Source organism: Suricata suricatta, chromosome 16 (assembly GCF_006229205.1).
Source record: "Suricata suricatta isolate VVHF042 chromosome 16, meerkat_22Aug2017_6uvM2_HiC, whole genome shotgun sequence".
NCBI lineage: Eukaryota > Metazoa > Chordata > Mammalia > Carnivora > Herpestidae > Suricata > Suricata suricatta.
In genome coordinates this window covers 51,768,412-51,794,622 of record NC_043715.1, presented here as the reverse complement: position 1 = coordinate 51,794,622, position 26,211 = coordinate 51,768,412, and the positions used below count along the sequence as shown (strand labels likewise).

Below are 26,211 nucleotides of genomic sequence, written 5' to 3'. Positions count from 1 at the left end.
AGGCATGCCCTCCCCCACCCCTTTTTTTAAAGAAAAGAGCAAGGTGCTGGGTTTTGAGGACCAAATTTAGCCAGAGGCATTTCGGAGAAAAACTCTCAAAAAGCAAGCTGTGCATAATATTAGTAAGAACATTAACTACAGTAAATAGAGGGCTGCTAATGCTCCCCACCCCCATTTTAAAAGATATTTGTGGTCTCTCCTGAGGGCTGGTAGCTCACGTTTGGTGAGTACTTACTATGTGCCGGACACTCAGCTCTAAGTGCGTCTTTACATCTATTTATCCTCGCAACAGCCTTCTGAGGTCGGTGACCATACTGTACCCCTTTACAGAGGAGCACACTGAGGCCCCAGGAAGTCCCATGCCTCTCCCCAGATTACCCAGGCAGCGCGTGGCAGAGCCGGGATTTAACTCAGCTGACTGGCTCAAGTCGACCACTGAACTGTCACTCTACACAGCTTCTCAACTACTATGTTTTCGTGAAACTCATCTGTGCAAAGTTTCTAACTGCTCCTTGTTAATAAAGCGGTGTATTTATTTGGTGGGGAAGGAGCTTACAGTGTGACGGTTTCAACTTTAGGGCTCAGATGAATGTGTTTAGATGTCTGGGACCCTGTTGCTGCTGCTGGGACCCGGTAGTATTGCTACTTGTTACGTACTGCTAAGTAACTCCTTGTTACCATCGAGTATGAACTTGCCCATGTCTACTGAGACCTGCAGCAGAGGGCTTTCTGCCACCACTGATGTTGCTAGTTCCTCTTGGGTGTGAACCCTTTGGTGCTGACTGAGATGGGTGCTGAGGCTAAATGCTTTCCCACACACCCTGCAGGCATAAGGCTTCTCCCCAGTGTGAGTTCTCTCATGGTGCATCAGATTTGCTTTCTGGGAAAAGGCTTTCCCACATTCAGTACACACAAAAGGCTTCTCCCCGGTGTGAACCCTCCGATGAACAGAAAGGCATGAGCTCTGGCTAAAGGCTTTCCCGCATTCCTGACAAACATAAGGCTTTTCTCCAGTGTGAATTCGCTGGTGAACAGAAAGGCATGAGCTCTGACGGAAGGCTTTCCCACATTTTTCACAAACAAAAGGCTTTTCTCTGGTGTGAACTCTCCGGTGTTGAAGAAGTTGAGCACTCTTGCTGAAGGTTTTCTCACAGTCACTGCATTTGTGGGGTTTCTCACCTGTGTGATCTCTCTGATGCTTAGAAAGGCACGAATTCAAATGGAGTGATTTTCTGCATTCATCACACTCAAAGGACTGTTTTCCAGCGTGAGCTCCCTGAGGCTGAGTAGGGCAGTTACCTTGGGCAAAGGTTTTGTCACACTTGCTACATTTAAAGAGTTTCTTTTCCTCAGCATGAGTTGACTGATGTTCTGAGAGGTGTGCACTTTGGCTAAAGGTCTTTCCACATTCACTACACATAAAGGTGTACTTGCTCTTGTGGGCGGACTGATGTTTGGCGAGGGCAATGCTGTGGATGGAGGCCTTCCCACAGTCCCCACATTCATACGGCCTTGCTGGAGAGTGGATGTTCTGGTGGCAAATGAGCTGTGTATTTTTGCTAAAGGCTCTTCCACACTGGTCACACTCAAAGGGCTTCACTCTGGTGTGAACCCTCTCGTGCTGGGTTTTCTCGCATTTGTTACATGTAAAGTGCTTCTCGCCACTCCCTGGATGTTCTCTCCGTTCTGAATCCTGATCCAAGGTATTTCCGCTCTCACCAAGTCCTTCTTTTTCTCTGGTGTGAACGCTCTGGTGGCATGCTAGGGTGGAGCTGGAGAAGAAGCTCTCGCCACACTCCTGACACTCATGGAGGGTTTCCTTATCGTGCATTTTCTGGTGTTGGATGAGGTATTCTTGATGGCTGAAGGTTTTCTTGCATCTGGCACAGCAGAAGGACTTTCCTGCGGTGTGAATGGACTGGTGTCGAATCAGGTGGGAGGGCCGGCTGAAACTCTTGACGCACTGATCACACTTGTAGGGCCTGTAGCCGGTGTGAATCCTCTGATGTTCATTAAGGTGAGTGCTCCGGTAAAAGGCTTTCCCACACTCATTGCATTTGTAAGGCTTCTCCCCACTGTGAACCCTCTGGTGGACCTTTAGGGTCGAGATATTCCTGAAGAGCCTCCCACACTGATCACACTCATAAGGCTTTTCTCCAGTGTGAATGGACTGCTGTTCGCTGAGCAGCATGCTGGGCCCAGAGGCCTCCCCACACTCCTGATTCTCGGAGGGAGTTTTCGTAGCATGGATTTTCTGATGTTGGAGGAGGTATTTGCTGAAGGTGAAGGTCGCCTTGCACTCGGCACACTCATCACGTTTCAGGGTGTGGGTCTTCTGGTGCTGGGTGAGATGAAACAGTTGGCTGAAACCCTCGCCACCCTCGTCACCTCCGGAGGGCTGACCGCCTGTGTGGGGTTCCTGGTGCTCGGCAGGCTGTACGCTGAGGCCCGATGGAGGGTCGCTGCCTTCGTCCTTACGTGGTTCTTCTCCAGTGTGAATTTTCTGATGCCACAGGTGTGCGTTCTGGCCACAGGTTTCTCCGCACGTGTTATGCGCACAGGATTTGTAGCCTGTGCGAGCCGTCAGGGGCACAAAGAGGCAAGACGTCTGGCTGAAACCTTCCTCATGCTCCTGATGCACAGCGGATTCGTTCCTCGAGTGAATGATCCAGTGCTGGATCAGATGGGAACTCTGACTGAACGTCTTCCCACATTCACTGCACATGTACAGTTTCTTGCCTCCTTGGACAGAATCCTGCTGGCTCTGGTCTAAGTCACAGCTAAAGTCTTGCCCATGTTCCTGAGACTCAGCTGGTGCTGGGCTCTCTTCAGGAAGACTGTGCATCACAGAATCCTCTCCCATGGAAAGGAGGGACTCAGGACCGAGGTCTCTCTGGAGTTCGTGACTCCTGCATTCTGCGGGACTTTCCTTGCTGGCAGCAACGTCAGACTTCAGAAGACTTTCTGGATCTCCTAGCAAACTATCTAACCAACTCTCACCTACACAGGCTTTCCCCAGACTGGAGTTCCAGAGGCCATCCTTGGACAACGTCTCCATGATCTCCTGGGAGAGTCCTTCTTCTGCAAAGTCTTGTGCCAGAGGACAGTTCTTGACTTCAACCATGTCTGAGGGAGGTAACGTGCTGACGTCTCCTGTGCCCCGAGGTGAAAAGTAAGGAGCTGCGGGGTGAGAACAGAGACAAGAGGGAGAGCAGGTGATGGCTCCTCAGTAAGCCTGTCCCTCAAGGGGCTGATGAAGGAGAAGGGGCCAAAGTGGGGACCCGGCTAGAACTGGCATCACAGGAAACAGAGAGCCCATTTCCAACTCGGGTAAGCGAGGAGCTGAGCAGCTGCAGGGGCTCCACAGGGAAGGAGAGCTCTTGGCACATACTCTCTACCGTTACCCCACCAGCTATGGCCCACTTCTTGGAGAAGGGCCCAGACCAGCGGGGAAGGAGATATAAACGGTATTAACACAGCACAATTATAACTGCTGGGGGATGGGTCTGGTTGGTGAAGGCATGGCTCCATGTGTTTGGAAACAACATGTATTTTTTTAATGTTAATTTATTCATTTTGAGAGAGAGACAGAACGAGAGCGTGAGTGAGCAAAGGAGGGACAGAGAGAGAAGGAGAGAGAGAATCCCGAGCAGGCTCCGTGCTGTCAGCACAGAGCCCAATGTGGGGCTCGAACTCACAAACTGTGAGACCGTGACTGAAACCGAGGGTCGATGCTTAACTGACTGCTTAACCGGGCACCCAGGCGCCCCCATACATTGTTGAGGCGGCAGGAGCCCATGCTGGTCACCTATGCGCACACACTGGGGTGCTCAACAGGAGGCTGGAGAGGGCCCACGTTCGCCAGCTCACGAGAGGTGAGCCAAGAACGGAGCTGCACGCTGACCGGGTGGTGGAGGCCTAGACTGAGCCACGCAGCCACCACATGATTCAGGGGCCCTTCTCACGTGAACACAATCTGACCCTGAGAAAAGTCTCCTGCGCCCCAGGCAAGGGCCCTGCCTCTGCCTTTTCCCGCTGGGGACACATCAACCAGCATGACACCTTCGCTGCCTCACTTGTCCCCTCTGGAGGAACCGTGGCCTCAGAGAGACCAGAACAAATGCTCCTGGCTGCATCAGGCCTGGGCTTGAGTTATTCCCAGAGCCAGCCCTGTGCTGTGCCCTCTGGGACAGACTTGTGCCAGCAGGGCTGAAACTGACTAGGGTTTGCGGTGCTCAAGGGGCACAGGGCAGGACGGTGGAGAGACTGACTCAGGGCATGGAAGGCCACCCTCTGCTAAGTCTGGAAGGACCGAAAAGGGGACAGAGTAAGGGCACCAAGACAGCCACATGCTGAACACGGAGGTAGGCAGAGACAAGACAAGGGTCCCAGCCCTGCACATGGCAGAGTGAAGTGCATTAGTCCAGGGTCAAGCTATCTGGGTAAATGTTTGGGGGCTGGATGGAAGTTCCAAAGATGGAGGGCAGACAAAGGGCCACGTCCTCCCAGCACTCCCAGCTCCCTGCCCACTCACCAAGGCCCTCTGATTTGGGGCTTTCTCTGACCACGGCCTCCAGCTCTTTGCCGCCATCCGGATAGGAGGTCAGTTTGGGTTTGCAGGGGTCTGCAGGGAGAGAAGAGCGCTGTCGTCAGCCAGGACACTCAGAGAGAACCTTCTGGCTCTCCTGATGATTCAGTGCTTTATCCAGCGTACAGCTCCTGAGGGCCAAATGCTGCTCTGGGCGACTCCAGGGATGCCTGCCCTGAAGGGTTCCCGGTCCAGTGGAGGAGAGGGACCACTGTCACAATCCAGGGTGACCCGAGCTGTGAAAGCCAGGGCTGGAGATGCAAAGGGCTCGCACCAGCTCTTGAGCAAAGAGCAGTCTGCCAGGTGGGGGGCACGCACCTCCTCATCCACCCACGGAGCCCACCTCGCCCAAAGCGTCCATGGAATATGCCGGGTTCCCAGAGCCCAGCGGGCCTGGGCTCTGCCCTGGGCAAACTGCCCAAGGAAGGGAGCAGGGTCCTAGTCCCAGGGGGGCCGCACTACCGTGGAGGAAAAGCGCCTTCTGGCTTGAAAATGAGAGGGCTGCGAGCCAAGCGATGCTGGCGCTTCCAGAAGCCGAGAAAGAGCAAAGGCACAGGACTTCCCTGGAGCCTCTGGGGCCTGACTGCAGCCTGCGCACACCTGTTTCAAACTTCCGACCACCAGCACCCCTCCAGCACCGTTGGAGAGGAAGCGCATTGTTTTCCACAGCCGCCTGTGGCATCTGTCAGAGTGGCCGTAGGAAGCGCATGCGCCGCTAGGCCATACACACGAGTGTGCGCAGGGGGTCAAGGGAGAAGTGTGGTCACTGTGGGGTGTCGTCTGGAGACAGAGAAGACACCAAGAGCTGAGCCGCCCGGAGCTGCTCCTGCAGCACAGGCTCAGTAGAACTTGGTGGAGCTGCGAGGCTGGCCCAAGGTCACTGTCTGGGAACCCGGATCTCGGAGGGTTCCTGCATTCCCGAACCAGGAAGAGGGGCCCCCGGTGCCGCAACGGTCATGCTGAACACCCGCTTTCTGCCCGGGAGTCGAGAATTTTGGTACATTCCAGGCAGAGGGCACCTGTGTGACCAGCTCCCAATAACAACTATGGGCGCTGAGTCGCCAGTGAGCGTCCCCAACGGACATTTCATGTGATTCGTGCCCTCATTGCGCATCCTGTGGGGCTGTACCCAGGGCGAGGGCTCTGATTTCCCCTTTGCTGCCCATGAGGTGTCCTTTCTCTGCAGGATGTCATGGCCGTGAATACGACACAGAGTCGTACAAGTCCTGTAAGTCCCCTCCTCGTAGGTCACCGAACACAGGGTGCTTCCAGGAACCCCAGCCTAGCCGGGAAGGTGACTTCTCTTCTTTGGATTTTGATTTCAAAAGGACCATCAAAACAGGGAGTTGGACTTGTAGGGTGACTGCAGGACTGGAGGCCAGTTCTCAGCACTGACCCAGCATGAGACCCGGCTCCTGACGTGGTGACCCCTGCGACTCCTTTGTTTACTGAGTCACTGTCCAGTGAGTCCCCGTGGCAGGAGCCGTTTAGTTCTGAACATTGGGGACACACCAGTGACTGGCACTGGGGGAGAATCCCCGTCCTCAGGAAGTGGCCCATCCCAGCAGAGGGAGACAGAGCATTAAACGGGCAGTCAGAACGCACAGGGGTGCTGGGCCAGCAGAGCGAGGAACGGAGGCACGCTAACAGGTCACAGTAGAAGTCTTTAAAAAGGGAAGGCTGGAGGCAGGAAGGGGACGAGACAGGAGGGCAAATGCAGAGACTCTGAGTGTCAGCCCCACAAGGACGAAGAGGAAAGTGCTGACGGGGCCAGAGCGGCAGGCGGGGGGCTGATGGAGTTTCTCAACCTTGGCACTAGTGACATTTGGGGTCAGACAATCCCCGGCTGTAGGGACTGCCTTTGCATTCCAGGACATGCGGCGGTGACCCAGGACTCTACCCATGAGATGCCAGGTGCACACCCTCCGTGCCCCCCCTTCCAAGTACAGACAATCAAAAAGGTCACCAGGCATTGCCAGTGCCCCCGGGATGGGGGGATGGGGCAGAATTGGCCAGCGCTCAGGAGCCGAGAATTTATCCTGGGGGTGACAGGAGCCAAGGAGCAGGGCAGGAACCGGGCCCCCGGGGCTGGAGTGGACACTCACTCAACAGGAAAAGGTTCTGGTAGTTGTCCAATGCCGTGTCCCAGAACAGGTCCCCTTGGTCCAGCCCCAGCTGCTCCCAGTCCTCCAAGGTGAAGTCCATGGCTATAACCCTGTGAATCACAAATTCCCGCAATGTAACAGTCAGTGACCGTGGGACTGGGGTCAGGGATGGACCCCACAGTTTACTTGGTGCACTCCCTCCCCACTGCATGCACTAGGCCTTTGACAAAAATCATCTCTGGGAGCCCTGAGACAGGACACTAGGCATCGTCATATGTTGTAGGCGAGACACACGAGTCTTGGAGAAGACGTGAGCTCCCCCTTAGGGTCACACAGGCATGTTGGCCTGTTCCTAAAATCTGCTTACTTTGGCTTTTGCTTTTTAGTGTTCATTCAAGATTTTAAGTTCTTACTATGGAAAATTTCAAACACACACAGTAGAGATCTGCACATAACAGACCGCATGCGCCCATCAGCTAACTGCCACCCCTGTAAACACAGCCAGACCCTCCTGTCCTCATCCCCCCGCGGTCCTGACTGCAGCTCCCACATTGAGGACATGGCGAGTGCTTCCCGTCGCTGTGTCCCAGCTGCTCCTCTGCCTGCTGCACCTTCTGGACACTGCTGGGTAAGCAGCCTGCTTACATTCAGTATGACTTCCGGGAGGGGGGGGGGGCGGCAGGAGCCCTCGCAGTGGGGCCGGGTCCACTCTGGGCTGCATGACTGCCTAAGGCGTCTGTCTTCTTGATGCCATCTTCCTTTCTCTCTCTTTCTCTCTCTCTCTTTTTATTAAATAGGCTTCACACCCGGGGGTGTGACTGGTGGCTCAGTCAGTTAAGCATCCGACTTCAGCTCAGGTCATGATCTCACGGTTCCTGAGTTCGAGCCCCGCCTTGGGCTCTCTGTGCAGCGCCTGCTTCAGATCCTCTGCCTCTCCCCACTTGCATGCGTGCACGCTCTCTCTCTCAAAAATAAATAAACATTAAAAAAAAAAGTAGGCTTCACACCCAGTGCGGAGCCCAACTCACAACCCTGAGATCGAGACCTGAGCTGAGATCAAGAGTCAGATGCGAAACCCACTGAGCCCCCCAGGCACCCCAAGTGATGTCATCTTTCTTTTCTTTTTTTTTTAATGTTTTATTTTTGATACAGAGAGAGACAGAGCATGAGAGGAGGAAGGGCAGAGAGAGAAGGAAACACAGAACCGGAAGCAGGCTCCAGGCTCTGAGCTAGCTGTCAGCACAGAGCCTGATGCGGGGCTCGAACCCACAAACATGAGATCTGACCTGAGCCGAAGTCAGGAGGCTTAACCAACTGAGCCACCCAGGCGCCCCGATGCCATCTTTCTTGATTTGAAAACTTCCTAGTGAGTATGTGCTTGGAATGAAACCTCAAACAGTCGAGAAGCACTGACAATAAATGCCAGCCTTCCCCAAGCACCCCATCTCCAGGGGAACTCGTGACTCTCTGGTGTCCCCAGACGGCCATCAATGCACACACGGCCACATTTTACGTAAGAATGGGACCGGAGCCTCTGGCTGAGTTTGGCACTTGGCCCTGCTACCTTCCCTTGTGGGCGACCACTGGGCCAGTAAGTCACGTGCCCCTTCTAGGCCCTGATTCCCACCCCATTAGTGAGATGGCATTAATGAGCCCCACTGCATCGAGACTGCTCCAAGAGCGACAGAGAGGCTGCTGGGAAGCACGTAGGATGGACTCGACCAAAAGGACGAAAGGGCAGACCCCCCCCCATCACACTCATCACCTCCCTGAAGGCAGGATTATCTCTGATTCGCAGAAGGTAAGACTGAGGCCCAGAGAATCAGACTCACCTGCCTCAAGTCACACAGTCATAAGTGGGGGAAGGAAGCATGAGCCCCCTCTGCTGCGTGCCCCCTAGGAAGCCAACCGGTAACAGGCGTGACTTTGTAGTCTGGCAGACCCCAAAATCAAATTCTGGTTCTGGCTATTTATTAATTGTGGGACCCTCTGGGTCACTTGGGTGGCTCAGTTGGTTAAGTGCCCGACTTCAGCTCAGGTCATGATCTCACGGTTTGTGGGTTGGAGCCCCCCACATCAGGTTCTGTGCTGACAGCTGGGGGCCTGGAGCCTGCTTCGCATTCTGGGTCTCCCTCTCTCTCTCTCTCTGCCTCTCCCCAACTTGTGCAATCTGTCAAAAATAAATAAATATTTAGAGAAAAAAATGAAGCAAAATGAGTCAAAGGAGGGAGAAGGCGATGTGATGACAGAAGCAGAGGTGACAGTGATGTGGCCACGAGTCAAGGAACACAGGCGCCACTAGAAGCTGGAAGGGGCAAGGAAGGGGTTCTCCCTGCGGTGTCCAAAAGGAAGGAGCCCAGGCGACACCTCGGCTTTAGACTTCTAGCCCCCAGAGCCAAAATAATAAATTTCTATCGTTCAACGCACTTTGTTACAACAGCCTAGCAAACCATCACGCTGTCACCCCCAGTAACGTATGAGCTCATGACGGCGGCGACCACAGGCCTTGGTTCCCTAGCAGGCAGATCCAGCACCTAGAGCAAAGGCTGCATGTAGGAGGCAAGTGGGGACACAGCAGCCCTGGCAGCCTGCCATTCTGGGGCAAGGGAGGCAGCTCATCAAGGACAGAGCCAATAGGAGGTGGGGCTGAGAGGCGGGGACGATAAACTGGGTCTTGATCCCATTGGGTGAGCTGGTGGATCAAGCCGCACCTGCTCCGGCCTGTCTGGTTGTATGTTCCACATAATCCACTGACTGCTTACATTGGTTTGAGCCAAGTGTTGTGTTATTTGTGGAGCCGTTGCTGTCTAGACCCAGTCAGAAGGGATGAGCCAAAGAGGCTGTGTCAGCAGGAGCCGGATCAGAGAGACCCGAGAACTGCCCTCCCTGGACTCCTCGATGTTGCTGGAAATAGTGGTGGCAAGGGTGGGAGGGGCCAGGACTTGATCCATGGGGCACCGCGGAGCCACAGAGAGTTTGATACAGGACGGTGACAAGGTCAGAGCATTTCTCCCGTGGGCCAGACCCCTCTGGGAATGCTGGAGGCACAGAGGTGTCAGACCCACTCCCCGGCCTACAGGAGACAATCAGGATGCTGACAACGAGCATAAGGAGATATGGCCGTGGCCAGGGAAGGGCATGAGAACTTGCCTTGGAGTCAGGAAAAGCTTCCTGGCCGGGGCAAATATTCAAGCTGGGTCATTAAGGATAAGCAGATATTTACCAGGTAGAGGAAGGTTTTCATTCATCATTCAAGAAACACCTCGAAGACTGCTGTGTACCGAGCCTGTACTGGTCCCTGGGGGCCCAGAGGTGAGGCCCATAGGTACCTGTCTCTAGGAGCACCTCCTCTGGTGGGCTAATAGGGGCAGGGGACAGCCACAGCCAGGTGGATTCGCTCCACCGTGAGGCCTGAGCAGGGAAGAGCTGACTGTCCACAGAAGGCGGGAGACTGAGCTGGGTCTTGAAGGCCGGAGATGGCACACAGGGTATGCCAGCTGAGGGTGGCACCTAGCGAAGGCTGGGAATCTGGCGAGTGCGGTGTAACAGTTCACCACCAGGCCGGGAAGGGAGTTCTGGTTATGCGGGGGACCGGAGGAGGTGCCGTGGAAGGCGGCGGGACTCGGGTCATACAGGGCTGGGCTGAGAAACCTCTATTTTGTCTTTTAAGCATGAAGGATTCCTGGAAGGCTGCAGAGCAGGAGATCTACAGTATAACAGGAGGAGCACCTGGGGGTCACGGTAGGACAGTGAGCCCAGAATAAAGGCAGGCCAGCCACGCAGCCTCAGGGCATGACTGATTAGGAGGAGGAGCCCTCCACTCACCTTCGTGGCAGCAGACTGGGACTCAGTGGCCGGGTTCCCACTTAAGATCCCTCTCCTCCTCCACGTTCCTGGCTGTCAGAGCCGCAGGAGAGACAAGGGAGCCGGGAGAAAGTCTCCCTTTCCTCTAGTGCTGGCTCCCCGGCCATGCTGGATGAGCCCCCAGAAGGTCTGAAGTAGGAGGATCGGTCAGAATGGGGGTCTCCCTGCGGGATCACAACAACACTTCTGTATTGACTGAAACTACTCCAAGCCTCTCACTTCCACTGTGCTTCCAGGCCCACAGGCAACTTCACGACCCTTCTTGGTGCTTATTAGTCGGTAAATACATAGCTGGGAGAGGTGGCGACTAAGGTGGTCTGTCACCTTGGCGGGACCTTTGGTCTCAGGACAGCACAGCGCCTAACGTACAGTAGGCACATTTTAAATGTTTGTTGACAAAATACAACAAATGGACCCCTGGGATGAGGGTTCTGGGGTTTCTTTTTCTTTTTAATGTTTATCTACTTAGAAAGAGAGAGAGAGAGGCAAAGAGAAGGCACAATATGAAGCAGGCTCCAGGCTTTGAGCCATCAGCACAGAGCCCTATGCAGGGCTGGAACTCTTGAACCGCGAGATCTTGACCTGAGCCAAAATTGGAGCCTAACCGACTAAGTCCCCCAGGATTCTGGGATTTCTGATTACTGTCTCTAGGATTTGAGTCCAGGTGAGTTGGCCTCCAAAACTTTTACTATTTTTTCTACAACTAGTAGCAAGATTTCTCTGACATTTTTTTTAACTTTTTTTTTTTAATGTTTATTTATTTTTGATACAGAGAGAGCCAGAGCATGGGCAGGGGAAGGTCAGAGAGAGAAGGAGACACAGAACAGGAAGCAGGCTCCAGGCTCTGAGCTGGCTGTCAGCACAGAGCCTGACACGGGGCTCGAACCCACGAACGTGAGATCTGACCTGAGCCGAAGTCGGAGGCTTAACCGACTGAGCCACCCAGGCACCCCTCTGACATTTTTTTTAAAACCATGACCCGCAGTAACAAAGACATATACCATTACTGTTCATTCATACACATAACAAAACGAAAACAAAAGCTTCATGAAATAATACTGAATTTTACAAAGTAGAATGTGCTGGGATCTTTTCTATTCTAGTCTCTTTCATTTTACTTCATTAAAAAAAAAAATTATGGCCAGGACACCTGGGTGGCTCAGTCAGTTAAGCGCCTGACTCTTGATTTCGGCTCAGGTCATGATTTCACAGTTTGTGAGATGGAGCCCTGTATTGGACTCTGCGCTGACAACATGGAGCCAGCTTGGGATTCTCTCTCCCCTGTCTCCCTGCCCCTCCCCTACTTGTGGATTCTCTCTCAAAATAAACAAACAAATAAACATTAAAAAAAATTCTGGCCACTGCCCAGTGACTTATTTTCATGACCCATAATATACAAAACACTGTATGACAGCGTTTATTTTTTTTTTATATTTATTTTGAGAGAGAAAGAGAGCGAGGGGAGGGGCAGAGCAACCTGAGCTGAAGTCAGACACTCAACCAACTGAGCCACCCAGGTGACCCTGTACCATAGGGCTTTTTACACGTTGGTAGCTACTGTGAATTTCCTAAGTAGCACATTATCTACAGAGTGATGAAAACACTCCGTATCACCAAGCAGCACAATGATTTAACGTCAGGGCCACAAATCTTAAGCTTCTGGGGACAGATGTGCTTTGAGATTCAGGAATTTTCTGATTTTTATTAAAAAAAGTTTTTTAATGTTTATTCATTTCTGAGAGACAGAGAGAGAGGGAGACAGGAAGAGGGAGGGAGGGAGGGGAGGGGCAGAGAGAGAGAGAGAACACAGGGACAAGTGAGGGAGGAGCAGAGAGCTGGAGACAGAATCTGAAGCAGGATCCAGGCTCTGATTGTCAGCACAGAGCCTGATATGGGGCTTGAACTCATGAAACGCGAGATCATGACCTAAGCAAAAGTTGGACGCTTAACCAACTGAGCCACCCGGGCGCCCCAAGAAATTTTCTGATTTTTAAAAGTGATATTTAGGGGCGCTTGAGTGGCTCACTTGGTGGAGTGTCCAACTTCAGCTCAGGTCATGATCTCACAGTTCGTGGGTTCGAGCCCCGCATCGGGATCTGTGCTGACAGCTCAGAGCCTGGAGCCTGCTTCTGGTTCTGTGTCTCCTTCTCTCTCTGCCCCTCCCCCTCTCATGCTCTGTCTCTCTCTGTATCAAAAATAAATAAAACATTTAAAAAAATAAATCAATGTTAAAAAAATTAAAAAAAATAAGTGATATATATTCACACATACATTTTTTTATGTCTGATTCTATTTATTTATTTATTTTAATGTTTTTTATTTATTTTTGAGAGACAGAGAGACAGCATGAGCAGGGGAGGGTCAGAGAGAGAGGGAGATACAGAATCAAGTAGCAGGCTCCAGGCTTTGTGCTAGCTGTCAGCACAGAGCCGGATGCAGGGCTCGAACCCATGAATTGCAGAGCTCATGACCTGAGCCGAAGCCAGACGCTTAACCGACTGAGTCACCCAGGTGCCCCAACAATATATTTCATTAATATCACAGTACAGTTTGGGTCAGGCAAGATTTGTATTTGAACACCTCAATATTTCTACAGTGAAGGGCATGAATACCCTCTAGGTAGGATAATGAAAGGTTATAAATGCCAGCCATTCTGGTCGAGTCTGGACGCCAAATTTATGGAGAAAATGATCTTCGGGGCTTTCCAGATTTTGACTGCAGATAAGGCAATGTGGTAGGTTTGTAAGTGCTAATGTTTACTCAGCAGTGATTTTCCTCACGTGACAGAGGTTAAGCCGTGACTTGGGAGTATAATTGGCCCACAGATGTGGTTTTTTTGTCCCCAGTGTTGGAGGATAGGAAGTTTTGAGAGAAAATTCTTTTAAGTAGTCTCAGACTTGAAAACCTGGAAATTGAGCACAGAGCCTGCTTAAGACTCTCTCTCCCTCTCCCCCACTCTCTCTCTAAAAGAAATAAAAATGAAAAAAAAATCGATTTCCAGTTTCTGCAAAATCCTAGGATTTAGCCCGCTGAGTCTATTCCCACAAAGATGTTATTTGGGGACTCAAGCTACCCCCACTTGTATGGGGCAAGTCCTCCCGGAGGCCCCACAGTCCTCCCCCAGGCAGTTCTCTCCTTTAGCTTTATGTGCCTGACCCTCAAAGATATCGGAGTTTGAGACCTCTGTCTATAGTTTCCAAATATCCATATCTCATTTCCAGCGTCCATATCTCATAGACTCTGAGCCCTGGGACAGAAGAAACTGAAGCCCTCTGTGAAGCTCAAGGTCACCCGGCCGGTCAGAATGAACTTGAGGCAAACAATTACAGGACTGACAAATCCGGGACTCGGGAGTCGAGAATTCCTGCTGCTTCTTAGTGTGGGACCAGAGCCAGCTCACTCACGCTCGGTTTCCACGTGTACAAAATGGGACACGTACAACAGATTCACAGCCTCGCAGCTGTAATTCTAAAAACCCCAAAAGCTCCGAAAACCAGGACCTTATTCGATCACACACTGGCGGCAAAACTGAACCCGAATTGCCACAGGCTCTATATACTCTAAGAATTCGCCCCTTTCCCGGCAGAAATAATCGATTTTCAAGAACTGCCCCAGCCCCCTCTGAGGTGTTCCTTAACTATGAAGTAGGCACCCTCTTAACTTTCCAAACGCTGAGAAACGGTGATTCCTGAAGTGCTCCCGGGCCAAGGGAGCCGATAAAAGCGAGGAGCCGCGCTTGGAGCTGCTGCGATTACAGGAGGAAATCCGAGCATCGCGCGGAGCCTGGCGCACAGCACGCGCTCAAGTGTGAATTACTTTGCCCTCCTCCCATTCATTCATTTATCCGTCCTGACCAGCCCAGCTTCAACTTCAGGCAACTCAACCCCTCCTTCAGCTTCCGTCTCCTCACTCAGAGGTAAAATAAAATGTGCCCTCTCCTCTCAGGGCTGCCGGTGCGGACTGGAAACCATTTCAGCGACAGCCCGGCGGAGAACAGGCTCTGCACCGAGTGGTCAAGACCCACCCACCGCCCTCAGAAGGCGCGCCCTTTGGCGAAATCGCCCCTTGAGCGTTCCGTCATCCCTCAGGAAGGACCGAGCCCCAAGCTTCGGGAGCACTCAGCTGCCCACCGGCGGCGTCACCTCACCTCGGAAGACTGCTGTCCGCAGGGTTAACAGAAGCGACTCCCGCCGGGAGGAAGACTCAGACCCAACTCCTCCCACTCGCGCCTCGTAACAACTTCCGGCGCCGCGAGACTTTCCTCGAGCTCCTGCACCCAGGAGCCTCCGCGTCAGAGGGAAGACTCGGTTTCCCAGAAGGCTGGGCTGACTCCTCCCCTTGAGTTCCTATCTCCACCCTCTTCTCCGGCCGCTGAGCACTTTAAGAAATAGAGTTGAAACAAAATCTAGACCAGGTAGCCTGTGGGAATTGCAGTTCAGTTTTTACTCAGTTAAAAGACAACCTAAACAGCGTACTTCGGCCTGAAGGAGCCAGGGAGTTGCCATGGAAACGTGTTGAGAAGGAAATCCCTGAAAAGACTCTTGGAGTAAAGGGCGGAGTTTGAGGCGGGATATAACAAGACCTCTCTCTGATAGGCGGAGAGATGCTTCGTGGTTCATCCCTCCTTACCATTGGCTCCACGTTGGCACATGCGCAGTAGAGCCAGGAACTTCCAAAAGAGAGTGGAATGGGGAGGGCGGGGTGAGCGATGAGGAAATAATCCCTCCCTGCTTCTGCCCGAGGGCGGTCCGGAGGCCAGCAGCGCCTGCGCGGGCGCTGTCCTCCTTCAGGGTCGAGGATGCGCGCGCAGCGCTTTCCGCCTCCCGGAAGTTTACGCGGGACAACTGCAAGGGTGAGTTGTTCTACCCGCGAAGGGTCGGAGAATCTGGCCGCAGATAGCTGGCTCCCAACTTCGCTCACCAAGTCTAGAGGTGAGGAGAAGCTGAGGCAGAGCAAGGGGAGGTCACAGGTCGGTCGCGCTGCCTGCGACGTCAGCACGAGCACGACCTTTTGTGAGAGATAAAGGCCCCGATGTAGGGGTCTCGATGAAAGAAGCTTCTGGTCGCCGCGATTATTGACCTGCCCTTGCGGCCCCCTCGAGACCCTGTAGCCCACTCAAGCCCCTGTGGGCTCTTAGTGGGCGTGACTACGACGGAAATGGGCAGGACTCATTGGGAACTTGTCTGATGTCCCTTCTTGGCACTATGTCACGCCCAGTTTTTTTGGGGGGGGTACGGGGCCTAGGCGAGTCCTGTTTATCTAGACGACTGTCCTAACTTCGCTGAAGTGGACGGAGTCTAGCAGCTTTTAGCTCTTTTTTTTTTTAATTTTTAATTTTTTTTTTAATTTATATTTGAAAGACACAGAGAGACAGCGGGAGCAGGGGAGGGTCAGAGAGAGAGGGAGACACAGAATCTGAAACAGGCCCCAGGCTCTGAGCTAAAGAGCCCGACGCGGGGCTTGAACCCACGAACCTCGAGATCATGACCTGAGCCGAAGCTGGCCGCTTAATCGATTTAGCCACCCAGGCGCCCCGCTTTTAGCTCTTGCCGTGCAATGGCTGAGAACCTTCTAGGAGGGACGCAATTCTTAACACATAGCAGATGTTCAGTAAATATTGGTTGAACAAATAAAATAAATGGATAATAAAGACTGGCCTGAGCGTTGGAGCCTTGGGTTTAGTCCTGAACTAGCCATGTGACCTTGGACAGGTGACTTCACTGTGAAACTGCCTTCTTCCATCCATATTTATTGGGCATTTACTGTAACATCACCTCCATCTGACCTATTAAACAGTTGCTCATTTGTTTATTAATCTCATCCTGTACGACTAGAATGTGAGCTTCCTTGGGTCAAGGGCCTTGTTCGTGTCCTTTGCTGCTGCATCCTCAGTAGTTAGCATATTTTAGGAGTTCAGTGAATGATTTTTTGTACATTTTTTTTAACATCTATTCATTTTTGAGAGAGAGATAGAGTGCGAGTGAGGGAGGGGCAGAGAGAGAGGGAGACAGAATCAGAAGCAGGCTCCGGGCTGTCAGCACAGAGCCCAACGCAGGGCTCGAACTCACGAAAGGCGAGTTCATGACCTGAGCCAAAGTCACTTAACCAAATGAGCCACCCAGGCGCTCCCAGTGAGTGATTATTGAATGAGTGAATGAACTTAGTACTTGCCCCCAACATAGCCAGCGACCAATAAACACTAACCATTATCTTTCACTTATATGTGAAATGGGCCTGAGTCAACCTCTCCACTTTTTATTTACTTACAGGACACTTTTAAGATGGAGTATCCAGCCCAGGGAGTCTGAGGGCCAGACTGTGACCCCATAAAGGTACCGTCCCCCCAGGGACAAGCCCCCTTACGACTTATTCCCCACCAACAGCCTGCTCCTCTTCCATCCCCTCTGTGTTGCTGCCGTCAGACTCCACTCCCACGAGGAAGGTTGGCCTGGATGTGACAGGGTCACTGGATTATGCACTTGCCCCTTTCTATAGAGTCCATCTTTGGCCAAGGGCACTTGGCACCGAGGGGATAGCTCCACTTAAGACAAAACCACTTAAAACTGTGAAGTCTAAAAAAAAAAAAGAAAAGAAAGAAAGGGGCGCTTAGGTGGCTCAGTCAGTTAAGCGTCCGACTTCGGCTCAGGTCATGATCTCACGTTCATGGGTTCTAGCCCCGCGTCGGGCTCTGTGCTGACAGCAGGGAGCCTGCTTCGTGATTCTCTCTCTCCTTCTCTCTCTGTCCCTCCTCGCTCATGTTCTGTCTCAAAAATAAATAAAACATTAAAAAAATTAAAACAAAAACAAAAAGACCTGTCAAGTCTTAGGGGAGCCTGGGTGGCTCAGTCAGTTAAGTGTCTGGCTCTTGACTTTGGCTCGGGTCATGATCTCACAGTTTGTGAGTTCAAGCCCCGTGTCGGGCTCTGTGCTGACAGCCGGGAGCCTGCTTTGAGATTCTCTCTCCTTCTCTCTCTGCTCCTCTCTTGCTAGTGCGCACACACACTCTCTCTCTCAGAATAAATACATTTTTTAAAAACCTGTGGTCTTAGAATGGTAGTCAGATGAGGCTGGACTTTGCTGTGGTAGCGGCAACCCCCTATCCCAGTGGCTGAACCCAAATTCAAGTTTCTCACAGATACAAAGGCTGGAACCACTCCAGGCAATTTTGATCTTGCGGCTCCAAAGTCAACAGAAAGGCTTCAGGTTTGCTGTGGCCGAAGGGAGAAGAGGCTGCCTCTAGCTTCACAAAACCGCTCACCTGGGTCTGTCCCTTTGAGAAGACAAATGTGTCCATTCGGATGTCACTAGCAGGACAACAAATTAAGTGCCACAACCAGCCTCCGGGTTTCTTAGAGGCTAAAAGACACTTGGCAGCAGCCTTTGCGGTCTGACGTCGGACGCGACTCGGCAGGACAGGCGCCGCAGGACGGGCACTCTTCCACCACGGTGTCGTTTCTGCTCTTCTGCAGACCGTTGGGAACCAGAGCCCTGTCTCCTCTGGCTGAGGTTTCTTTCGCTTTTGTTAGAAGTCCATACGTCAGCACCAAGAGGCAGTGGAGAGGCCCGGGAGGCTCAGACCTTCTGGAAAGAGAAGGGGAAGAACAGAAGAACTAACAAGCAGAATGTAAGTTGGAGACGGAGCGTGATCCGGTAATAAGAGCCACTGATGTAAAAGGCTTTCCGGGGGCCAGGCCCTGCTCTCGGCACTTGCTCTAAATGTATTCGTTGGGGCCCCAACAGCCACTCTCACCGTCAAATAAGTACTGTTAGAAGCCCCATTTTACCGTTGGGCAGACTGGGGCACAGAGAGGGGACGTAACATGTCCCGCATGTAGCGGCTCTGGAATCGAAATCCAGGAGCCCGGGGTCAGAGCCAGACTTTAAGGATTCTCCTGTTGACACGTGCAACAGACACCAAGCTCTGCAGTGAATGCAGGAAAAAGGGTTTGATCAGACTGAGCCAGACACAAAAAGATGATTAGGGAATGATCTCGCTTATAGGTGGAATCTTAAAAAAAATGGCCAAGCTCCTCGGAACAGAAAGTAGAATGGGTGTTACCAGAGGCAGGGGGAAGAAGAGGTGTTGATCACGGGACAAACTTTCAGGGCATCCATCTGGCTGACTCTTCATCTCAGGATCAGAGTTTGAGCCCCACATTGGGCGTGGAGCCTATTTCTAAAAGAAGGTGTCGGGAAGGGAACAAACTTTCAGTTAATGAGTGACAGATTTTGGAGACCATGGCTACCGTAGTCAATAATAATGTGTCAGATACCTGAAATTTGCTAAGGAAGTGGACTCAAGTGTCCTCGCCACACACCCCATAATGGTGGCAGCTGTGGGTGGTGACAGATATGTTCATCAGGTGGTTGTGGTACTCATTTACAACGTGGACAAATTTCAGAACATCATGTGGTATGCCTTACATATGTACAATTTTTATTTGTCAAAACTAAAGGAAAAAGAAAAGAACTTTCTCTTGTGAGGTGTAATGAAGTCATGAGCAAACTTACTTTGACTTGTTTTTTTGTTTTTTAACGTTTTGATTTATTTTTTACAGAAAGAGAGCGCACGAGTAGAGGAGGGGCCAAAAGAGGGGGAGACTCAGGATCCAAAGCAGGCTCCAGGCTCTGAGCTGTCAGCACAGAGCCCGATGCGGGGCTCAAACTCACAAACTATGAGATCATAACTTGAGCCAAAGTCAGACGCTCAACTGACTGAGCCACCCAGGTGCCCTTGACTTCTGTTTCAATAGCCAGCTTGTAATTGGTACTGTACACCAAGTCTTAGAATAAAGGACAACGGAAATAATCTTATTTTTGTTTAAATAGAGGTGCCTGGGTGGCTCAATCGGGTAAGCCTCCAACCGGCTCAGGGCATGATCTCGCGGTTCATGAGTTTGAATCCCACATCGAGCTCTGTGCTGACAGCTCAGAGCCTGGAGCCTGCTTTGGATTCTGTGTCTCCCTCTCTCTCTGCCCCTCCCCTACTTGAGCTCTGTCTCTCTCCCCACCAAAAATTAAAATATATAAATAGGGGCGCATGGATGGCTCAGTCGATTAAACCTCCAACTTTGGCTCAGGTCAGATCTCACATTTGTGGGTTCGAGCCCCGCGTCAGGCTTGGTGCTGACAGCTCGGAGCCTGGAGCCTGCTTCCGGTTCTGTGTCTCCTTATCTCTCTGCCCCTCACCCTCTCATGCTCAGTCTTTCTGTATCAAAAGTAAATAAAACATTAAAAAATTTTTTAAATATATAAATAAATAAAATAGATCTACTTAAAAAATACATAAGGGGTACCTTGGGTGGCTCAGTCGGTTAAGTGTCCAACTTCAGCTTAGGTCATGATCTCACAGTTTGTGAGTTTAAGTGGCCGCATCAGGCTCTGCACTAACAGCTCAGAGCCTGGAGCCCGCTTTGGATTGTGTCGCCCCCTCTCTCTGTTCCTCCCCCGCTCGTGCTCTGTTTCTCTCTCAAAAATAAATAAACTTTACTAAAAAAAATTTTTAAAGAAATAAGTAAAATAAAATAAAATATATCTACTTGAGGGGCATCCGCCTGGCTCTGTCGATAGAGCATGTGACTCTTAATCACGAGGTCACGAGTTCGAGTCCCATGTGTGGTGTAGGGTTTACTTAAAATTTAAAAAATTAATTTTTTAAAAAGTAAAGTATATCTACTTGAAGTACCGTTGTACTGGCATCCTTGTTGATTTTCTCTTCTTCGTGTAACTAGTTTAATCCCACTCTTCTGGGTTGACTTGTGTCCTTCAGAATTTCATCATATGGAAACCCTGACCCTGCGTACCTCAAAATGTGACCATATTTGGAGATAGGGCCTCTAAAGAGGTAATTAAGGTAAAATGGAGTTGTTAGGGTAGGCCTGAACGTTTGTGTCCCCATCCCCCCAGAATGCATATTTTGAAATGCTATTGCCGGATGTGCCGGAGTTAGGAAGCCGAGCCTTTGGGGAGGAGGGTAGAGCCGTCGGCAGTGGAATTAGTATTCTTTTAGGGAGACCCCAGGTGGCTCCGTAGCCCCTTCCACCATGTGAGGACACGGAACAATTGTGAGTCTGGAACCCAAGCAAAGCCTTCCCCAGAGCGCCACCATGGCGGCATCTGACCTCAGAGCCCCCAGTCTCCAGAACTGTGAGAAAAGTTTCTGCTGCTTAAGGCCACGCAGTCTGTGATGTGTCATTATCGCAGCCCGGATGGGCCAGAGCAGGGCCCTAATCCCCTCTGACTGGCTCCTTATAAGAAGAGATTGGAACGCAGTCAGAGGGACAGCCACGCGAGCACAGAAGGCAGCCACCTACCTGCAAGCCAAGGAGAGAGGCTCCAGAAGAAACCAAAAGCTCACACCTTGATCTCCGACTCCAGAGGAAATAAATTCCTGTCGTCCAAAGCACCCAGCCTGTGGTGTCTGAGCAGTGAGTGCACCTGCTGCGTCCTCATTTGTAATGGGCTCTGTGTGTGCCTTTGGTTTTGATCTTCACAAGTATTAGGACATAGTCCAGAGGCACAGACCGCCTGAGGGATGATGTCGTGAACACGTGTGTCTCGCTGAGTCAGGAGAAGACGGCCGTTTGCAGTAACGGATGCTCAAGTCCCGGTGGCTTAATGCGGCCAGGTTTGTTCGCTGATCATGAGATTCCAGGGTGCACCACACAGTCCTCCTGCATCTTGTAGCTATGCCGGCTGGAGTAGATGTGGCCTCCGGGGCCATCCGTGCCCAGAAGGGGTGGATGGAGGAGGTCCTCTGGCTCTTAACAGCCTCAGTAGGGAACTGACTTCCGCTCACGCACCATTAGCCAGGACGAGTCCTGTGGCCCCAGTGTAACCACAGGGGACCCCCGGGAAATGTAGGGGAGCGCATGGATATTTGATGAGCATTCACAGTCTCTCCCATCCCAAGCGTGTGTGCCAAGAAACAACACAAATACGTGGAGACCCCCAGTACTTCTGTGAACAGAGCAGGGTTTCTCGCCTAACTTTCCTGGACTCCAAGGTGTTCCCGTACCTTCTGTGAAACCTGCAGTTTCACGTTACGTTTTTCAGCTTTGGACCTGCCCTGGGCCATTAGGGAGCGGTGGGGGGCTGGAAGCTGGACAAAGTAGGCGGGAGCTCGTTTGAGAAGTGGTCACTTCCTGGGGCGCCTGGGTGACTCAGTTGGTTAAGCGTCCGACTCTTGGTTTCGACTCAGGTCATGATTTCCCGGTTCGTGAGGTCGAGCCCCGTGTCAGGCTCTGCGCTGGTAGCACAGAGTCTGGGATGCTCGCTCTCCTCTCTCTGCCCCTTCCCCATTCTCTCTCTAAGTAAACGAATACATTAAAAAAATAAAATAAAAGTGGCCACTTCCTAAGAGAGTATATTCCAGTGTGGGAACTTTTCTCCCTTTTGCAACCCTGTCATCATGGGGAGCTCAGGTGATCTCCTCGCTGGCAGCGGACGAAGTTTTGCTTTCAGCTTCCTGTTCCCTCCTGTTTTCTAGCATGATTGCCTTCTGTCCAGACTGTGGCAAAAGTATCGAAGCAGCATTCAAATTCTGCCCCTACTGCGGGAAACCTTTGCCTGTGGAGGAGCATGAAGAGTGCCAGCCCTTTGTCCCGCCGCTTACGTCATCCCTCCGAGGTAAGAGCCAGCCCTTTGAGGGGTGGTGAGTGCGTGAATGTGCGCTCCAGGGGAGGAAGGAAAGCTCTGCAGTCTGTCTGACCCGGCACTGATCCCGGAGCTGCCCAGGGCTCTGGCTCTGTTACACTGAGAGACGGAGAGTGAGTGGGGGAGGAGGGTGAGAGGGAGCCACAGAATGCGAAGCAGGTTCTGGGCTCTGAGCTGTCAGCACAGAGCCAGACGTGAGGCTCGAACTCACAGACGGTCAGATCGTGACCTGAGCCGAAGTCAGACGGTTAACCAACTGAGCCACCCAGGCGCCCCGGCCTCCAGGTTTTAAAGTTGACAACTCAGGGGGCGGCTGGCTGGCTTACTCAGTTGAGCGTCCAACTCTTGATTTCGGCTCACGGTTTGCAGGATCAAGCCCCTGCGTGCTGACAGTGCAGAGCCTGCTTGGAATTCTCTCTCTCCCTCCCTCTCTGCCCCTGCCCCACTCATGCACAGTTATATTCTCTCTCTCAAATAAATAAATAAACATAAAAAAAGTAAAAGAGAGGCTAAGACCCAAGGGCTAACCTAAAACGAAGGGGTAGTTTGCTTAGATATTTAAGGTGAGCGGAGAAACAAGGCTTGGCTCTGGGGATCAGAGGGAAGAGTGGTTATAAATATGCCCCCAGGGTCTTCCAGTTTAGAGTTTTCTGGAAAAGGCCCTTGTATTCCAGTCTGCATTCGGTCTTCCCGTCTCCAGGCTCAAGGAGAAAGAGGAGCGCCAGTTCTGAAAGCTCTTCCAAGAAAGTGAGATGGTCCAGCACTGTCACCTCCCCCTCGTCATCCCTCTTCTCTGATGGTGACAGTTCTGGGTCTGAAGATCCCTTGAGACCCAGTGAGAGACCCAAAGGTGAGAGTTGCAGTCAACCTGGCCTGACCAGATGGGGGAAAGGTGGGTCCCCAGACAGTGTTGGGGGCACTGATCCCCTGCTCAGGCATCCCCTACCCTGCGTGGACCCGCATCGCAACACCCCCAGCCTCCAGTCTATCTGCACGTGGCCAGAGCCACCCCTGCGCCTCCCCACGCAAGCCACCTGCTTCCTGTGGCCCCCCACCCCAGCCCCAGCTCTTCAGCCTGGCATCGAGGGGCAGCTCTCTAGGAAGCCTTTCCTGAGCCCCACAGGCTGGACCAAGGCTGCCTCGTCTCCCTCCAGAGCCTCCCTTTGCCCTCTTAGCCCCCAGTGCCGGTGACCTTCTCCTTTGAGCACGTGCCTCCTCCAGGCTCCATGGCCCTTTCTGCCTCACTTGTAGACAGAGTCCTGTGTGGGCAGGGACCAGGGGGACTTAAGTGCCTAGGCCTGGAGCAGCCAGCGGGCATGGGAATCTTGAGGACCAGGAGCCCCTCCTTCCTAGCGGACCCTTGGATCTAATGTCACAGCCTCGGTGCCTCCCCTCTGTCCCCTGTTAACCTCCAGGCCCCACTGCCTCTTGCCATTCTGTGCCTTGGGTGGATGGTGGGTGGGAGGAATGGGGTAGATAATATCTTTTCTTGTGTCCTTGTCTCTCTCCTTACCAGTGCCCCCCCCTTCTTTGCCAGTCTGGGAGCCCCTCAAGGGCACAACCTCTAAGAAATTTCTGATTCCTCTTTATACTCACTACAGGGCAGCCAGTTCCTGTTTCAGGATGTTTTTGGTTGAATGGAGGGTTTTTTCCCCCTCAGTAAACTTCTATTCATCCAACAAGACCCAACTCAAATACCCCCTCCTCCAGGAAGCCTGTCTTGTCTTCTCCAGGCACTATCAGTCTCTCTCTCTTATCCCTCTATATTGTCCTGTTTCAGACTCAGTTCTGACCAACGGTGTCCAGGTCAGACTCTGCCACCAAATTAGGGGCTCCTGAGGGAAGAGCCCAGGCCTGACTCCTGTCTGGACCCTCAGCTTTGTTGCACAAGGACCTGACTCAGGAAAAGTCCCAGGAAGCATTTGTTGAATGAACAAATGAATAAACGAACAGTATGATAAGCAGTGTCTCATTACCCATCCAACTTGTCTCTCCCAGTTGCTGCCCCTTCCTCATTCTGACCATCCTCTTGCAGGGTCCTGGAGCAGACCCCCAACCCCCAGAAGCAGCCCAAAGGCAACCAGGCAAAGCCCACAGGCGACCAGGCAAAGCCCACAGGCGACCAGGCAAAGCCCTCAGACGACCAGGCAAAGTCCTCAGACCCTGAAGCGGAGCCGGGTGACAACCTCCCTTGAGGCTTTGCCCACAGGCACGGTGGTGACGGACAAGAGTGGGCGGCACTGGAAGCTGGGACCCCTCCAGACCAGGGACAGCCAGGGCATTCTCTATGAAGGTGCGTGGTCCACAGGTGGGTGGGGCTGGGTCTGGCCGAAGTGTCTTTGAGCCAGGGCAAGGGGCGGGCCCCCCTTTATGAGAATGGCAGTGGAAGCCGTATTTCTGGTGCCCGCCTGCCGGGGCTGGGCAGGGACAGTAAGTGTGTTCAGGAGGCTGAAAGGTGATTGGGACATCTGGGGACCAACTGGAAATCCTGTGCCCTGTGTAAGGAGGCACCTCCCTCCTGCTCCATGACCACCTCTGTCATGTGGGAGCGCAGGCCCAACGTGGCTGGATGATGAGGATGATGATGAGTCTTCGATCGTGCAGCGATAGCGTGGGACAAACCCCCCTCCCCCAAAATTTGGTGTGATTGTTAAGAGTGACACAGACCAAGAGAATACAGAAGGCTAGTTGCTTGAGAGCAGGTCTGAACCACCCTGAACCAGGAAGGAAAAGTGCCTTGTCTGGGTTTTTTGCTTGGTGAAGGGGTGAGGCCCGGGCGAGGGCTCCCGCACAGGGGCGGGGCCTCATGTGATTTGCCTCTCCCATGAGCCCCGCAGGAGGGAGCCCGGGCTTTCTTACCACCTGCCCAGATGTGAAGCAGGAGAGGAAGAGGCGGGGCCAGGCTTAGAAGCTGGCAGTAGTCAGACATTAAGAAAGGAAGTCAGGGGCACCTGGATGGCTCAGTCAGTTAAGCGTCTGACTTCTGGTTTGAGTTCAGGTCATGATCGCACAGTGGTGCTTGAGCCTTGTGTTGGGCTCTCTCTGGGCATGGAGTCTGCTTAAGACTGACTCACTCACTCTCTCTCTCTCTCTCTCTCTCTCTCTGTGTTTAAGATTCTCTCTCCCTTTCCCCAACTCATGCACTGTCTCTCTCTCCAAGAAAGAGTCAGATACCTTGTTACAATGAAGAAAATGACAACGGTGCTACACCTACGAGTATTAATCAGCCTCATGTTTACTGAGTGCCTCTTCAAGGCCACACCATGTCCCAAGTGCTGTATGTGGTTTTGGGGGTTTTGTCAAATGAGGTTGACCTTTCATCAAAATGATTGATGATTTGAGAGTCTATTATTTAGTCCCTTCATCGTGCCATGCAGCCATCATGTGTATTTAGTTCCAGAACGTTCCTGTCATCCCTAAAGGAAGCCCCGTACTAAAGCACTCGCTCCCCACACCCCTCTTCCCAGCCCCAGAACCACTAATCTGCTCTCTGTCTTTCTGGGTTTCTCTGTTCTGGATGCTTCTGATAAATGCAGTGATGCAGTATGTCACGGCCTTTTGTGCCCGTCTGCCTTCCCCTCAGTGTGATGTTGTCAAGGTCCGTCCACGTCGTAGCACGTGTCAGAACTTCATTCTGCTGCGTGGCGGGACAGCATCCCAGGGGGTGTATGTGTCACGTTCGGTTTCTCTGTTTTATGGGTCGGTGCACGTGCGCATTGTTCCCACTTGGCCTTGGCTAGCGCCGCTGTGAGCATCCGGGCCCATGTTTTCACGTGAACGCATGTTTGCTGTGTACTTGCTGACACAGTGGACGTCAGCGCTGCCCCATTTCCTAGATGAGCAGGCAGGCTCCATTGCTCAGAGGAGCCTGACGCGGGACTTGATCCCATGAACTATAAGATCATGACCTGCGCCAAAATCAGGAGTGGGAAACTTAAGCAAGCCACCCAGGTGCCCCCAGAATGGCAACTTCCAGTACAGCAGCTGACCCTCTTAGCC

At 52.4% G+C, this 26,211-nt stretch overlaps 2 protein-coding genes across 7 annotated transcripts in view; one reads left to right on the top strand and one right to left on the bottom strand.

Moving 5' to 3' along the window:
- Nucleotides 1-506: 506 nt before the first annotated feature.
- On the bottom strand, nucleotides 507-14,785 carry ZNF473 (zinc finger protein 473). Of its 3 annotated transcripts, XM_029925149.1 has the most exons (5): nucleotides 14,705-14,745; nucleotides 10,519-10,721; nucleotides 6,694-6,803; nucleotides 4,535-4,624; nucleotides 507-3,180 (listed from the first exon to the last, which is right to left on the bottom strand). In XM_029925149.1, exons 3-5 carry the CDS (start codon nucleotides 6,791-6,793, stop codon nucleotides 650-652), a joined length of 2,721 nt encoding a protein of 906 aa, XP_029781009.1. In that variant the 5' UTR covers nucleotides 6,794-6,803; nucleotides 10,519-10,721; nucleotides 14,705-14,745; the 3' UTR covers nucleotides 507-649. The 3 variants fall into 3 exon arrangements, with proteins under 3 accessions (XP_029781009.1, XP_029781008.1, XP_029781010.1); XM_029925148.1 differs by lacking the exon at nucleotides 10,519-10,721 and having other exon boundaries at nucleotides 14,705-14,785; XM_029925150.1 differs by lacking the exons at nucleotides 10,519-10,721; nucleotides 14,705-14,745 and adding an exon at nucleotides 8,526-8,579.
- A 495-nt stretch (nucleotides 14,786-15,280) lies between these two features.
- The window catches only part of VRK3 (VRK serine/threonine kinase 3), a 34,142-nt gene continuing 23,211 nt past the window's right edge, over nucleotides 15,281-26,211 (top strand). The window contains exons 1-5 of one of the 4 annotated variants that reach the window (XM_029925038.1): nucleotides 15,281-15,409; nucleotides 16,827-16,889; nucleotides 22,046-22,185; nucleotides 22,913-23,062; nucleotides 24,248-24,505. In XM_029925038.1, the coding sequence (XP_029780898.1) occupies nucleotides 22,047-22,185; nucleotides 22,913-23,062; nucleotides 24,248-24,505 (547 nt within the window). In that variant the 5' untranslated portion in view covers nucleotides 15,281-15,409; nucleotides 16,827-16,889; nucleotide 22,046. Of the gene's footprint in view, nucleotides 15,489-16,826; nucleotides 16,890-22,045; nucleotides 22,186-22,912; nucleotides 23,063-24,247; nucleotides 24,506-26,211 lie in introns of all 4 variants that reach the window. The other 3 variants (XM_029925039.1, XM_029925041.1, XM_029925040.1) reach the window with 3 other exon arrangements.